The sequence below is a fragment of the Conger conger genome, chromosome 19 (assembly GCF_963514075.1).
Source record: "Conger conger chromosome 19, fConCon1.1, whole genome shotgun sequence".
In the NCBI taxonomy this organism is placed as follows: Eukaryota; Metazoa; Chordata; class Actinopteri; order Anguilliformes; family Congridae; genus Conger; species Conger conger.
The window spans coordinates 16,468,046-16,480,072 of NC_083778.1; the positions used below are offsets into that span (position 1 = coordinate 16,468,046).

Consider the following 12,027-nt stretch of genomic DNA (forward strand, 5'->3'; position numbering starts at 1 on the left):
CAATCAATCAATTCATGTTAATTTATATAAACTAAACAGCCTTCTTCATAATGCTATCTGAGATCATATCGAGAGAGCCATATAGCCTAATGCAACGAACAGCAAACGATATTTCAAGACCCTGTGTTATTGACGTTAGTTGCGAACCGCGCATTCATGTTATGCGTATTCAGTAAAATAACTGGAATTTTGACAAAAGGCGTTCGCAAACATAGCATAGAAATACCTCATTTTATAGCCTACCTTGAACAAGTAAACTACATTAAATTTAGCGTTAACATTTATTCTGCTGTGCTAGAGATGCCTTTCTAATGTTTACGATTGACCTGTAGGTACGAGTACAGGAAACACAGGCTGGTGTCTATTGTAATAGTTGTATACATGGTGTTAAAATTCTGTAACAGTGAAGGTCACATCCTGAGTAACAATTGTGTGGAATTGTAAATGAATAATTTAGAATTAATTGCACGTGTCAGTTGCCCTCGTCGTGTTTTGGATGGAGGCATTGTTCTCTCTTTCCCTAGATCGAGTTACATAACAAGCCATGAGTTTTTTCATTATATCAGACCTGTTTGAATGCCCTGCTTGCGTACATGTGCACAAACCACCTGCTTTGTAAAAACGTGTAGCCTATTTTCTGATCAGTGCACTGCTTTCCTTTCAGGAAAATCACCATGAGAATGTGTTCTTGTTGTGAATGTTAATCAGTCTATTGTTAACTGGGCTTAAATGATATTTAATATAGACCAGGTATGTATGAAGTTACAGAGAAGCAAAGTTTACTATTCACCTGGCACCTGCACTGGCTTCAAGATGCTGATGGCGATCAAAAGTGACACTTTACACCACAGGTGTCAAACTCCAGTCCTGGAGGGCCTCAGTGTCTGCTGGTTTTCGGGTTGTTCCCGGCACCTGTGGTTCATTTAAGTCTTTAATTGGCTAAAGTATCCACACGCCTTGTTCGTGCGTGTGGATTGGCCTTAATTGACAGCTTATTGAAAGGCAACAACGAAAACCTGTGGATACTGTGGCCCCCTGGGAATTCAGTTTGACACCCCTGCTTCACGCTGTCTAGTCCACATCCCCTTAATGTCAGATCAAGATCACAGCAAGATCTACAGACTTCCTCTTTCTGCGAAATTAAAATAAAAAGACACCCTCTGGCTATTTCCTAACAAGCAGTTTTCTGGTAAAGTAAAAAAAAACTGAGAGTGAATTACTCCACATGCACCGGCTCTTGACTGCCCCCAAAGGACCACAGAGTCTTCAGTTTTAGACTGACGCAATAGCTCAGAAACTTACTCACTATGCCATGCTGGGCCACAATCTAACATGTCGCATGCTCTTCCACATGTGTAGGCAGATCAGTACTGATTATAAGCTCAGTATAGAGATCAAGTCTTTACTTCAGTTAATGAGCTGATTTTCGAATGCCTTGATGGGTTATTGCGAAAAACGACGATGTTTGTGATTCAAACAGGCCACATTCAATGCGAGTTCTTTTTAAGTGCTGGTTTCACAGGTGCAGATTAAGATAAAGACTAAATTAAACATCTCCAGGAGATCTCCTGTAATGTTCTCCATACGACATCAAAAAACCCTCTGTTCCTCCTCTTCCTCCTCTTCCTGTGGTCTCACTGGACAGAAGAGTTGTTGCTCAGAGAAAACAGTAGAGTTGTTGAAGAATACAGTACTGTGCAGAAGTCTTAGGCACCCTAGACTTTATAAAATATGTTAATTTTTTTTATGTGTGTTAGTATAAAAGAACACGTTTGCGATTTCCAAATACCCTTTTATGGCTTTCCTTTAAGACCCCTTCCTCCTTCTCGCTCAACCGCTTCCTCTGTGACATCAGAACATCCTCTACGACATCAACTTCCACATTTACTGTACATAGAGCGCGTCAAATTAATTCCCCTCAAACGCTCCCCCCCCCCCATCTGTTTTCAGGCGTCTCGTTTGCTGTTCACACTCTCGTTTTCTGAACTCGTGACCACTGAGTTCTCTGTATTTTTCCCCCGTCTGCCCCCCGTGAGCAGCCATTTTCGGACTCTTTATTTGCTCACTTCCCCTGTATTTGTGCGCAATGCTGTTTTTACAGCCTTTTTTGGCCGGGAAGATTGCCTCATCTTTTGACCTGGGGCCCCTGGCTCCTTCCAGCAATTCCGTCTAGTCCTCCACCTCCTCTGGTTCCTCTCTCCATGGCTATTTCTGCACATGTTCACTTCTGAAAGTTGAAAAGTTTTCGTCATAGCGCTGGGAGGGTCTTAATATCAATGCAAGATTGTCAGTCTTCGTAAAATCCATCCATCTATTATCAAACACGCTTGTTCCTGGTCAGGGTTGCGGGGGGGGGGGGGGGGGGGGGGGGGCTGGAACATATCCCATCATGCATTGGGGCAGAAACACACCCTGTACAGGTCTCCAATTCATCGCAGGACACACACACCATTCATGCACACACTCACACCGACGGCCAGCTTGCAGTCTCCAGTAAGTGAGACCTCCATCTGGCGTCTGTAATTCTCGGACAAAGCAGAACTGCTCAATTTCTATGCTTCATCAGATGGAGAGTGTGTCACAGAGTATGTAAACATGCCAAAGACATGAGACATGAGCCTGAGGTCATCAGCCTGGCTGGAAAGCAATGATGTCAGTCCCCCAAATAAGGACATTTTGCTACATTTTTAGATAACAGTAGATGAATCACACAGTTTGACTTTCCAAAACCCCGTGTCTGCGTGGGTTTCCTCCGGGTACTCCGGTTTCCTCCCACAGTCCAAAGACATGCAGATTAGGCTGATTGGAGAGTCTAAATTGCCCGTAGGTATGAGTGTGTGAGTGAATGGTGTGTGTGCCCTGCGATGGACTGGCGACCTGTCCAGGGTGTATTCCTGCCTTTCGCCCAATGTATGCTGGGATAGGCTCCAGCCCCCCTGCGACCCTGTTCAGGATAAGCGGGTTAGGATAATGAATGAATGAACGAATGAATTAATTATTTTTATTGTTATTATTATTATTGTTTGTTGTTGTTGTTTTATGAGGTGTTGTTGTTGTATTATGAGGTAACAGTCGTTTAGATGACACGTCGTTGTTTAAGGACACTTATTAGACAGTTGCTTAAGTGAACAATGTCTATGTTCACCCGCTTGGGAACATTAAGAAAATAAAGTGCATGAAAAAATAAATGATAACGACCTCCAAAAACAGTTTGGCTGACACAGTCGCAGCAAAGAGAGTACTGTTACTCTCAGTGTTATGACTGCGACGCTGTCCTGACGCGGCCAGGGCGGGATACCTGGTCCAGCCTGCTGAATACTGCATGGGTCTGTTCGGAGTCCGGTAACTCGAGCCCACCGGCTCTGGATCACGAGTCGCGTCGTCAGACATAAGGAGAAGAACCTATCACATGACGGTGGAAAGCTGTCGTTCACGTGATCACTGGTGCCCCCCTGTACAACAGTAAAGTCACCTTTGTCACCTTCGGATGGCAACGCTAGAATTTCTATTGAAATACCACTCTCATGGTACAAGATAATTCCAGGTCTGTTTAAGTAGCAGGCCGGAAAAACAAAGCACAACAACTAAGAAATAATGACAGAATCCGGATGGAAATATAAATTGCTTTCTGACTGTACACACAGGACCCGAGTGCAGTGTCACCAGAGTTGGCTATAGGCTAATCAATGAACATAACCGCAATGTCCGGTAACAAAAAGGGTGTCATCGTGACTTTGAGAGAAGAAGGCTGCAGCTTAATAGGGTATATCCCCTGTGATGTCACGCAAATTAATCATCGGCTAATCAGATCTGACCGCCAAAGCCCGACTCTGCCACGGCTCCTGTTTAGCCTCACCAACCAGGGGAAAGTGAGAGTCCATACCGCGCTTAACGCATCGCGGTTCCCTTTAAATCTGACCCACCCCGCTACAGCCCACATCAAAAGATAACGGAGCTAATATGGAATTTAAAGGTCCAATCTTAGCCCCGTTCGCAAATTCCTTGGAGTGAAAGAGGATTAATTCAGCCCACAATGTAGACTTAAACCCTTTGGTTGGAAACTGACGGTGTCAGGCGGTTTTGCGAGGCCAGGAGACCTCGGTGTACGGTAGCCGACGGCGAAGGGTTTTCTTTTGTTTGTAAATAGGGGATTAATGGAGTTTGCTCGTAAAATATCAATATTATTATTGCCTGGACTTGATGCAGATTTTTAATTCCCGTTTGAGGATACAGTGCAATTTCTGTACCGGAGGCTGGGTTAATGGGACTGCATCAGAACAAAGTGTTTTATAAACTCTTTGCTGTTATTTATTTACGCATTTTATTTGGAATGAGTCGTTCCTGCGGGACAGAAGCTTCATTTATCATAATATGCGCAGCAGGTGGCTCGTTATAGGCCTATAGGCTGCGATAGTTTTGGGTCAGTCGGGTGAGGGAGAAGGCACAGAAAAAAAGACATGTCTTTGGGCCAAAAATAAAGAAATAAAGAAATGTGAAGGAGAGGGAGAGGGTGATCTGGGGACACGGATGGAAGAAACGGTGCTGTTTGCTCACAGAAAACATGGTGATTTTATTCAGTTCAACAGGATAGTGAAGAGATCCACAGGCGGGTGGGCTGAGGGAAATATAGAAGGTTTCAGCTTCTTGAAAATAATAATTATTAAAAAACCTGGCCGTCTTTTCGCCTGACCTCAAATATAAGTCAAAGCAGAATGCATTTCCTTCATGAAAATAACGGCCTGGAAGCTGCGGGCTTGTTTGAAGCCATATAATCCAGGAGTAATTGAAAGCAGCCTCGGAAATACCCACAATGCACTGCAGTGAGAGACTTAAAAAGGCACTTTTTTTAAAAAGAAAAACGAGGAATGTCCCACCTGAGGATTTGTACTTTATTAATGAACTGTAATATAAACCGACTGACCCCCGGAGATTTCGGTGAATTCCACTGTTTAACTTTGAGAGGATTGACCCAGATTCCACAAGAAGTAATTGCAAATAAGGACAACATTTAACTAGTGTTAAAGAACATAATTCATTTCAGCATAAGGTTAGGATTTTTGGTGATTGTTATAATTTCATTTTTTAAATTCAGATATTTTTATTGACATTTGTTGACCCTCACCGGCGCTTTATTTCCTTTATGTCCGTTTACTGATTTGCTAAGCTATAATGTTATTTTAATATTGAATTTCTTTAATGACCTCTTGGCACAACATTTTTATCCCTTTCATTTTGGAAAGAAATGCAACAAGAAGTGCGGTGCTAAAAAATTAATTACTTAACGGGTTTTATTTTTGATTTTTTTATTAGCCTAATGGTCTCGCTGAACTGCGCGATTATTCAAAGATGAAAATAATCAAGTCTAAATTTTCACAGGTATTTGTGTCTTCTATATTGGCTTCAGTCTATTTGTGAAGTCGAGGGTATTTCTCCTTGCGATTTTCTATCAATGGTAAAGGGTGCACTCTATTGGCCGTTACGAGTATTGCAACGAATATTTGGCGGCGTATAATAGGCTACGATTTCTAGATGTCAAGGTTAGCAATATCACCTAAACATGTATTTGCGTTCTGACAGTTCTTTGTCAAAGCCGGAAGTGCACAGGAAACCACTTGAATACAGTGGTTTTAACGCTGTAGCCTAATCATTTGCTCAAATCCGTCTCGTCCTAACCTAGGTTCATTTCGCTTGCTGCAATGAAACTGGACACCTTGCTCACTGAGAACCACACCGAAAGTGTCTGGTCTTGTAATGGGACCGTTATGGTTAGGAGCCATTGAACTTAGTAATAGAAACGTGTTGACACAACATGACATAACCCACCAATCGAGTTGCAGAAAACGTCGGTGCCTCTTTTGATCAACAACGCAACGGAGGAAAAAAAGAGCGTCAGCCGGGTTATTGCAGCATTTATGCGACATGGCTCAGGCAGTAAGAGCAGTCGTCTGGCAGTCGGAGGGTTGTCGGTTCGATCCACCGCCCGGGCTGTATCGAAGAATCCCTGAGCAAGACGCCTAACCCTCAAATGCTTCTGACGAGGTGGTCGGTGCCCTGCATGGCAGCCAATCGCCGTCGGTGTATGAGTGTTTGTGTGAATGGGTGAATGAGAAGCATCAGTTGTACAGCGCTTTTACATAAAGGCGCTATATAAATGCCAACCATTTACCATTTACCATGCGAATTAAACAATTCCATTAGATATCCTGTAATTATTTCCACCCTGACAGCGCATTACCTGAAATAGCCACACGAGGGCACTGCTACGCCGTACCACAGCATGGTTTGGTTTGTGTGCTCCCCCGTGAACAGTGTTTACTGGTTTGATAACATTTGCCCCACAAAACACATTAGTGTAGATAACACTGAGATATTTATTTTGGTTTATTTCCTTCCAGTCTGTCTGAATGGTGTTTTCCCATGTCATCACAGCTCTGAACAAAAACTGAACAGGAAATCAATCAAGTAATGTAAGACAGATACAAATAATTCAAAGACTAGTACTTAAATATAATTCACACAGGCACTAAGACGCTAAGCCATACCTTTCCCAGTAACCTAATCCACACTACTGCGAAAGAAAAATAAACAGTTTGTAGTTGTGTTCTACATAATAACATTCTTTATAATGATGTCCATATTTTGTGCATTTAAAATATGAATAAGTAATGTAGTAATAATAATACTAAGACTAATAATAGGTGACACGCAGGTCTTCATCAGTCCAGGTGGGTGTATGCACTGTTGCTGGCTGATAGGTATCCTTGGTCCTGGAGCAGTTCCCTTTGTTTGGCTTTTCTCTTTATATTCCAGAAAAAATACAAGCTGAGAACAAACTGGATGACCTAGGAAGCAGTAAACACTCCAATGTTACATTTTCAAAAGAGTAAACACTCCAATGTTACATTTTTGAAAGAGTGAACACTCCAATGTTACATTTTTGAAAGAGTGAACACTCCAATGTTACATTTTTGAAAGAGTGAACACTCCATTGTTACATTTTTGAAAGAGTGAACACTCCAATGTTACATTTTCAAAAGATTAAACACTCCAATGTTACATTTTCAGAAGAGTGAACATTCCAATGTTACACTTTCGAAAGAGTGAACACTCCAATGTTACATTTTAAAAACAGTGAACACGCCAATGTTACATTTTCAAGAGTAACAACACAATTACCCTTTCAAAATAATAACCGCTAATTTAAGTCTAAACATCCCAACACTCCATTTGAGAGGAGGGGCTCCCAGTACATCCTTAGCTCTGTGGTTTTAAAGCTGCTGAAATAAGTGTCACATTCAAGTGCTACTTTTAGCAAACACTTTGTCCATCTCTCAGTCTCTCGTTTTTGCCAACACTGTACTGCCCCTGTGTGTTGCGTAGCAGCGTGTGTGTGTTTATTTTACCTGAATGAGCACCAGGCCGGCGTCCATGCCCAGTATTGCGTAGCCGTTCTCTCGAATCCAGGCCTCGATGAGCTCCCCGCAGCCCTGCGCACAAAACCGTTAAGACTTGAAGTGTAAGACGTGAAGTCTTAGGTGCAACCGAGCATTGACTTCAGTTTAACACGTCACACTTAAAGTTACAATAGGTAAGACCTTTGTTACATCCCTTCCTATCATTGAAAAAGGCTCACTGACATGTTGACTCACCCTCTGCCTGTGTTTATAGTCCTTAAATTCGGGTTTAAAAATATGCAGTTGACAGCCTGACACTTTGTACCAAAACATTGTATAACTGTTCAGTAATTCAAGCTCATTGGTTGAAAATTGGTTCTAATTACCACAGCCAATGGCGTTTCAACGTCAGCGCGTTCACAGAGAAGGGGGAAGGATAAACAGTGTTGTGGTTTGAAGGTGTTTGTTGCTGCTATTCCTCTCTTGACTGTTAGTTTTAAATGACTTATTGTACCTTTAATATCCCCCCTTATCTCAGTTTCCTTACCACGCTGCAGTCTCCTACCTGTGTGTAGATAGCTGACCCGTTGCCAAATCTTTGTGCGGGGTCGCTGTTGAGACGTGGGCAGCCGGATTTGAAACAGGAGCAGGGATACACGTTTTCACTGTCAGGAAGTGATTTAATAAACGTGTTGTTCTCCCACTGAGTGTAGTTCCTTCTTCCACAGCACTTGCTCTTGAAAAAAAAAGAAAAAAATAAGCATTTCATTTAGTTTTGGGACAAATCGTAAATATTTATCTGTTACGTAATGTTATGTGCCTATTGACAGTGGCTGAAGTGTTTTACGTACATGGCGCTGTACAGAGTCGAGGACGTCCCAGAGATTGTTGGTTGTGTTTTCCATGCCGTAGGTCTCTATGACCCCATCCACCTCCTTCACCACCACGCCCTGAACCTGGGGATGAGCACCGTTAACCTGCCTGAGTAAAAGCCACTTGGCCCCATCCGTTCAGCCGTGTGTTTCAGCCACCTGCTCTTTCACACTCCTCCTGCAAGTTCATCATTGTATTTGAATGCCTGGTGGCCCTGCTGATACAAACAGCTTGAGCTAGGTGTTTTAGCTCGGTGAAACACCTGGTAGCTGGTTGGCCAGTTCAGAGCAGCTCCCTGCTTGGCGTGGTTTGACCAGCTCAAGCTGTGTTTTGAAACAGCTGGCTACCAGCACTAGCTTGTTGACCAGCCCATATCCAAGTCGACCAGCTGTATGACCAGTTTGACCAGGCTGGTTGACCAGCTCATACCCAGCTAGACCAGCTTTATGACCAGCTTGACCCTGCTGGTTGACCAGCTCATACCCGGCTAGACCAGCATTATGACCAACTCAGTTTTGAAGCTATATAAAACAGGTATTAATAGACCATGAATTTTGGAGTTGGGAATGTTCATTAATGGTAGCACTAGTAGGACTTATATAAGAGAAGCACACAAGAGCTAATTTAATTACTTGAGTTAATCAAAGCGACAATTCAAATGTTCTGGAGAATGTTCGTCTATAAAAAGATAAATAACTTTATGTAATATTCTTACCTCATCTCGTGCCAAGAGCAATACGAACGTGACGAAAAGCTGGGCAACGAATATCACTAACAAAAGGCCCATATACTACAAAAAGGAGAAAAATATGAGACAAACAGGAAAGCAAATTCAAATCAAATGGTTTGAGTGTGCGATTGGAACGTGTGAAACCACTGGACTGAACATTGTGATGCACATTTTCTGTTGCATGGAATGGGTCAAACTAAAGGAGTCTCAGTGAACAGGTGTCAGGACTAAGCGACCGTGAACATTGTCAAAAGCAGGAGAGGTACTTGCCAAAATGGTGAGAAATCGTATTTCATTACATGTGGCTATGTATCCCAGGATGCTGACACCAAACACTACCAGACCGATCACGAAAAGCCCCCCGGCGACCAGCCTCATTCGGCCTGCGGAGGAAACAAGAGAAGGGCCTGAGTCTGTCACTGATTGTAAGGTGAGAGCAAAAACCAGCAGACACCGTGCCTTTCCAGGCCTAGGTTGCCAACACCCGTCTAAAGGGCTTTCAGTAGACCAGGTGTGGGCAATTCTGGTCCTGGAGGGCTGTTGTGTTTGGTTGTTTTCCCTGGCTAAATGAACTAATTGTCTTTACACACTAACACCGGTTCTCTTGTCGATACGTTCACAGTAAAACGTTTCGTACGGGGACTCAAGAACTGTCTTTGGCTGTCAGTCCCGCGCTTATCAGGAAATGTAAATAAAATGTCCGTGTGGGGTGTAAATGTTAGGGCTAAATGAACTAAATCAGTAGTTGGCATGGGAAGCAAAAGTGGCCCTTGTTGCTCACCTCTGCGTTTGACTGTCAGGGACCGACAGGCTCAAAAACAGCTTGATCACAGCGTTCACCCACACAACCACACTTCTGCCACCATCCGTCTCCGTTTCCTGTCTTTGCTCAGCGATACCTCTGTCTGTGGCTGGGTGAGGCGTCTTACTGGAAACAGGTCGCTCATTGTTTGTAAAAAATGTACTATGAAAATAATTTCCTCTCTAGAGTACGGTAAACCTTTCCGTTCTATTCTGTTGGATGACGTGTTCAGTTACAGTAGCTTTATAATTTGCTCTTGTCTGTGGAGACAGTGAACATGAAATGAAACCAGTGTAAATTGTCCGTTTGGATTTGTTATTTTGACGTCCTTGAGGTTTTGCGACGTCAAGGCCATTAAAAAAAAGAAAAGAAAATATCCACATGTGACATCTTCACATGTCACTGACTTTCATCCACGAAAGAAAAAATGTGACTCGAAATAGAATTGGTTACCTTTTTCCTACCTTTTTATTTTATGAGTGGGATTATTTTTCTAGTTCTCATCTCGTGATGTATGTTCACAAATATGTCACACATATCTTCCACACGTGGCTTTTGAACACCTGATTTATTTTGTAAGGCGAGGCCAATGTTCCACATTGGCCTCGCACAGAGAGGAGGGCATTGTCATGCTACCCGTTTCTACGTGTAGATTTCTGGAGGTGTGTGGAGTATCCCTGGGATAGATAGATGTTTTATATTCAACCATACTTTAGCTACAACCCAGGTGCAGCCTGCTGTCTCTGAACAGTGTGCCAGGCAATGTCGTCTTGTGGCTTTGCTTTTTTCAGACTTTACTTCGTGGTTGCTCTGTTGCTAAGTTGCCATTCTTCAGTGTGAGCCTGGCATTGGGGCACACTGAACACAGTACCTATCCGGTTTCTAAACTTCACACGCAGGAGAACTGTGGACAGCAGAGATACACTCAGTGAGCACTTTATTTGGTTTTTATTAGACTTATTTTTTAGACTCCTACTGCTGTAGCCTATCCACTTAGAGTTATGATGCGTTGGTGCGTGAAAATCCCGGGAGATCAGTAGTTTCTGAGATACTCAAACCACCCTGTCTGCCACCAACAATCATTCTACGGTCAAATCCACTTAGATCACATTTTTTCCACGTTCTGATGGTTGATGTGAACTTTAACTGAGGCTCCTGCCCACATCTACATGACTGTATGCATTGCACTGCTGCCACACAATTGGCTGATTAGATATTCATCTCAGGGACGGAGGTAGAGACATACTGGACAAAACCAAAATGGAGACGACAAAAAACGGAGCCAAAACCGGGATCAAAACCGGAAACGGAACCAGGAACGGAAACAGAAACGGAATCAGGAACGCAAACCGGAACCGGAATGAAGAACGGAACTGAACACAGTACATATCCGGTGTCTAAACCTCACACATGCAGGAGAACTGTGGACAGCAGATATACACATACTCACCGTCACTAATGGTCACCACAAAACTGCTGCTGTCAAACAGAATCCATATTCCACACCCAAACACAGCGAGTCCAATGATCTGAGGAGGGGAGAAATTAGCTTTACGTCACATTGGGAACAGATGTAAAGGCCATCAATTAGTTTGAGCAGGAAATCACATGTCAACAGCTTCGAAGGCTTTGATGAAGTATCAGAAACTATGGATTTATGCACTCTGAGTTTTGGAAATGAATTACATTACATTACATTACAGTCATTGAGCAGACGCTCTTATCCAGAACGACGGACAGTGAAGCGTGAATCAGAGCCAGGGACCAGTGCGCCGAAAGAGACCCAAGAGGGAAGTACGGTTCCAGGCGAATGGCAGCCATTTTATGTTTGAAGGCTTACCAGAAAGACGCCGTTGAAGACCATCAAGAAGAACTTGAGAATCTGTACGGTCTCCTCCACCTTCATCCTCCCGCTCGGCGTGCTTCTAGTCCGACAGGCGACAGGCTAGCTTGGGTCTCTGCAGCTCTCTGAGTGCCTTTATTTTACTTCCTGGTTACTCATGAAAACATATTAAATTACACATTTAATACATGCTGCCTTCACAATAACCAATACCAACATCTGAAGTTTAAAAAAGGATCTCACATGGGTTTTTACCTCATGTAAATATTTTGTATGTATTTTAGTTGTATTATATGCATATAGCAAGTGTAACAAGGAGACAAATGGAACTGCAAACAAACAGTGTATTCGTAAATATATGAATATATCTGTACGGTTGAATAGG

The 12,027-nt window shown here is 43.0% G+C and overlaps 1 protein-coding gene across 1 annotated transcript; it reads right to left on the reverse strand.

The window, feature by feature from the left end:
• Window positions 1-6,351: 6,351 nt before the first annotated feature.
• Window positions 6,352-11,762, reverse strand: si:ch73-139j3.4 (tetraspanin-19). Its single transcript, XM_061229996.1, has 8 exons — window positions 11,640-11,762; window positions 11,250-11,328; window positions 9,268-9,380; window positions 8,983-9,057; window positions 8,246-8,350; window positions 7,960-8,130; window positions 7,404-7,487; window positions 6,352-6,842 (listed from the first exon to the last, which is right to left on the reverse strand). The coding sequence occupies exons 1-8, from the start codon at window positions 11,703-11,705 to the stop codon at window positions 6,717-6,719; spliced, it is 819 nt and encodes a 272-aa protein (XP_061085980.1). The 5' UTR covers window positions 11,706-11,762; the 3' UTR covers window positions 6,352-6,716.
• Window positions 11,763-12,027: the final 265 nt, after the last annotated feature.

Bases quoted from the DNA above. Each gene is read 5' to 3' on its own strand.
- si:ch73-139j3.4 (XM_061229996.1), bottom strand. From the start codon at position 11,705: ATGAAGGTGGAGGAGACCGTACAGATTCTCAAGTTCTTCTTGATGGTC. The intron at 9,381-11,249 runs GTGAGTATGTGT...TTTCCTCCGCAG, and splicing joins TGTGGTGACCATTAGTGACG to GCCGAATGAGGCTGGTCGCC. The intron at 6,843-7,403 runs GTAAAATAAACA...ACTGCTTCCTAG, and splicing joins CCGGCCTGGTGCTCATTCAG to GTCATCCAGTTTGTTCTCAG.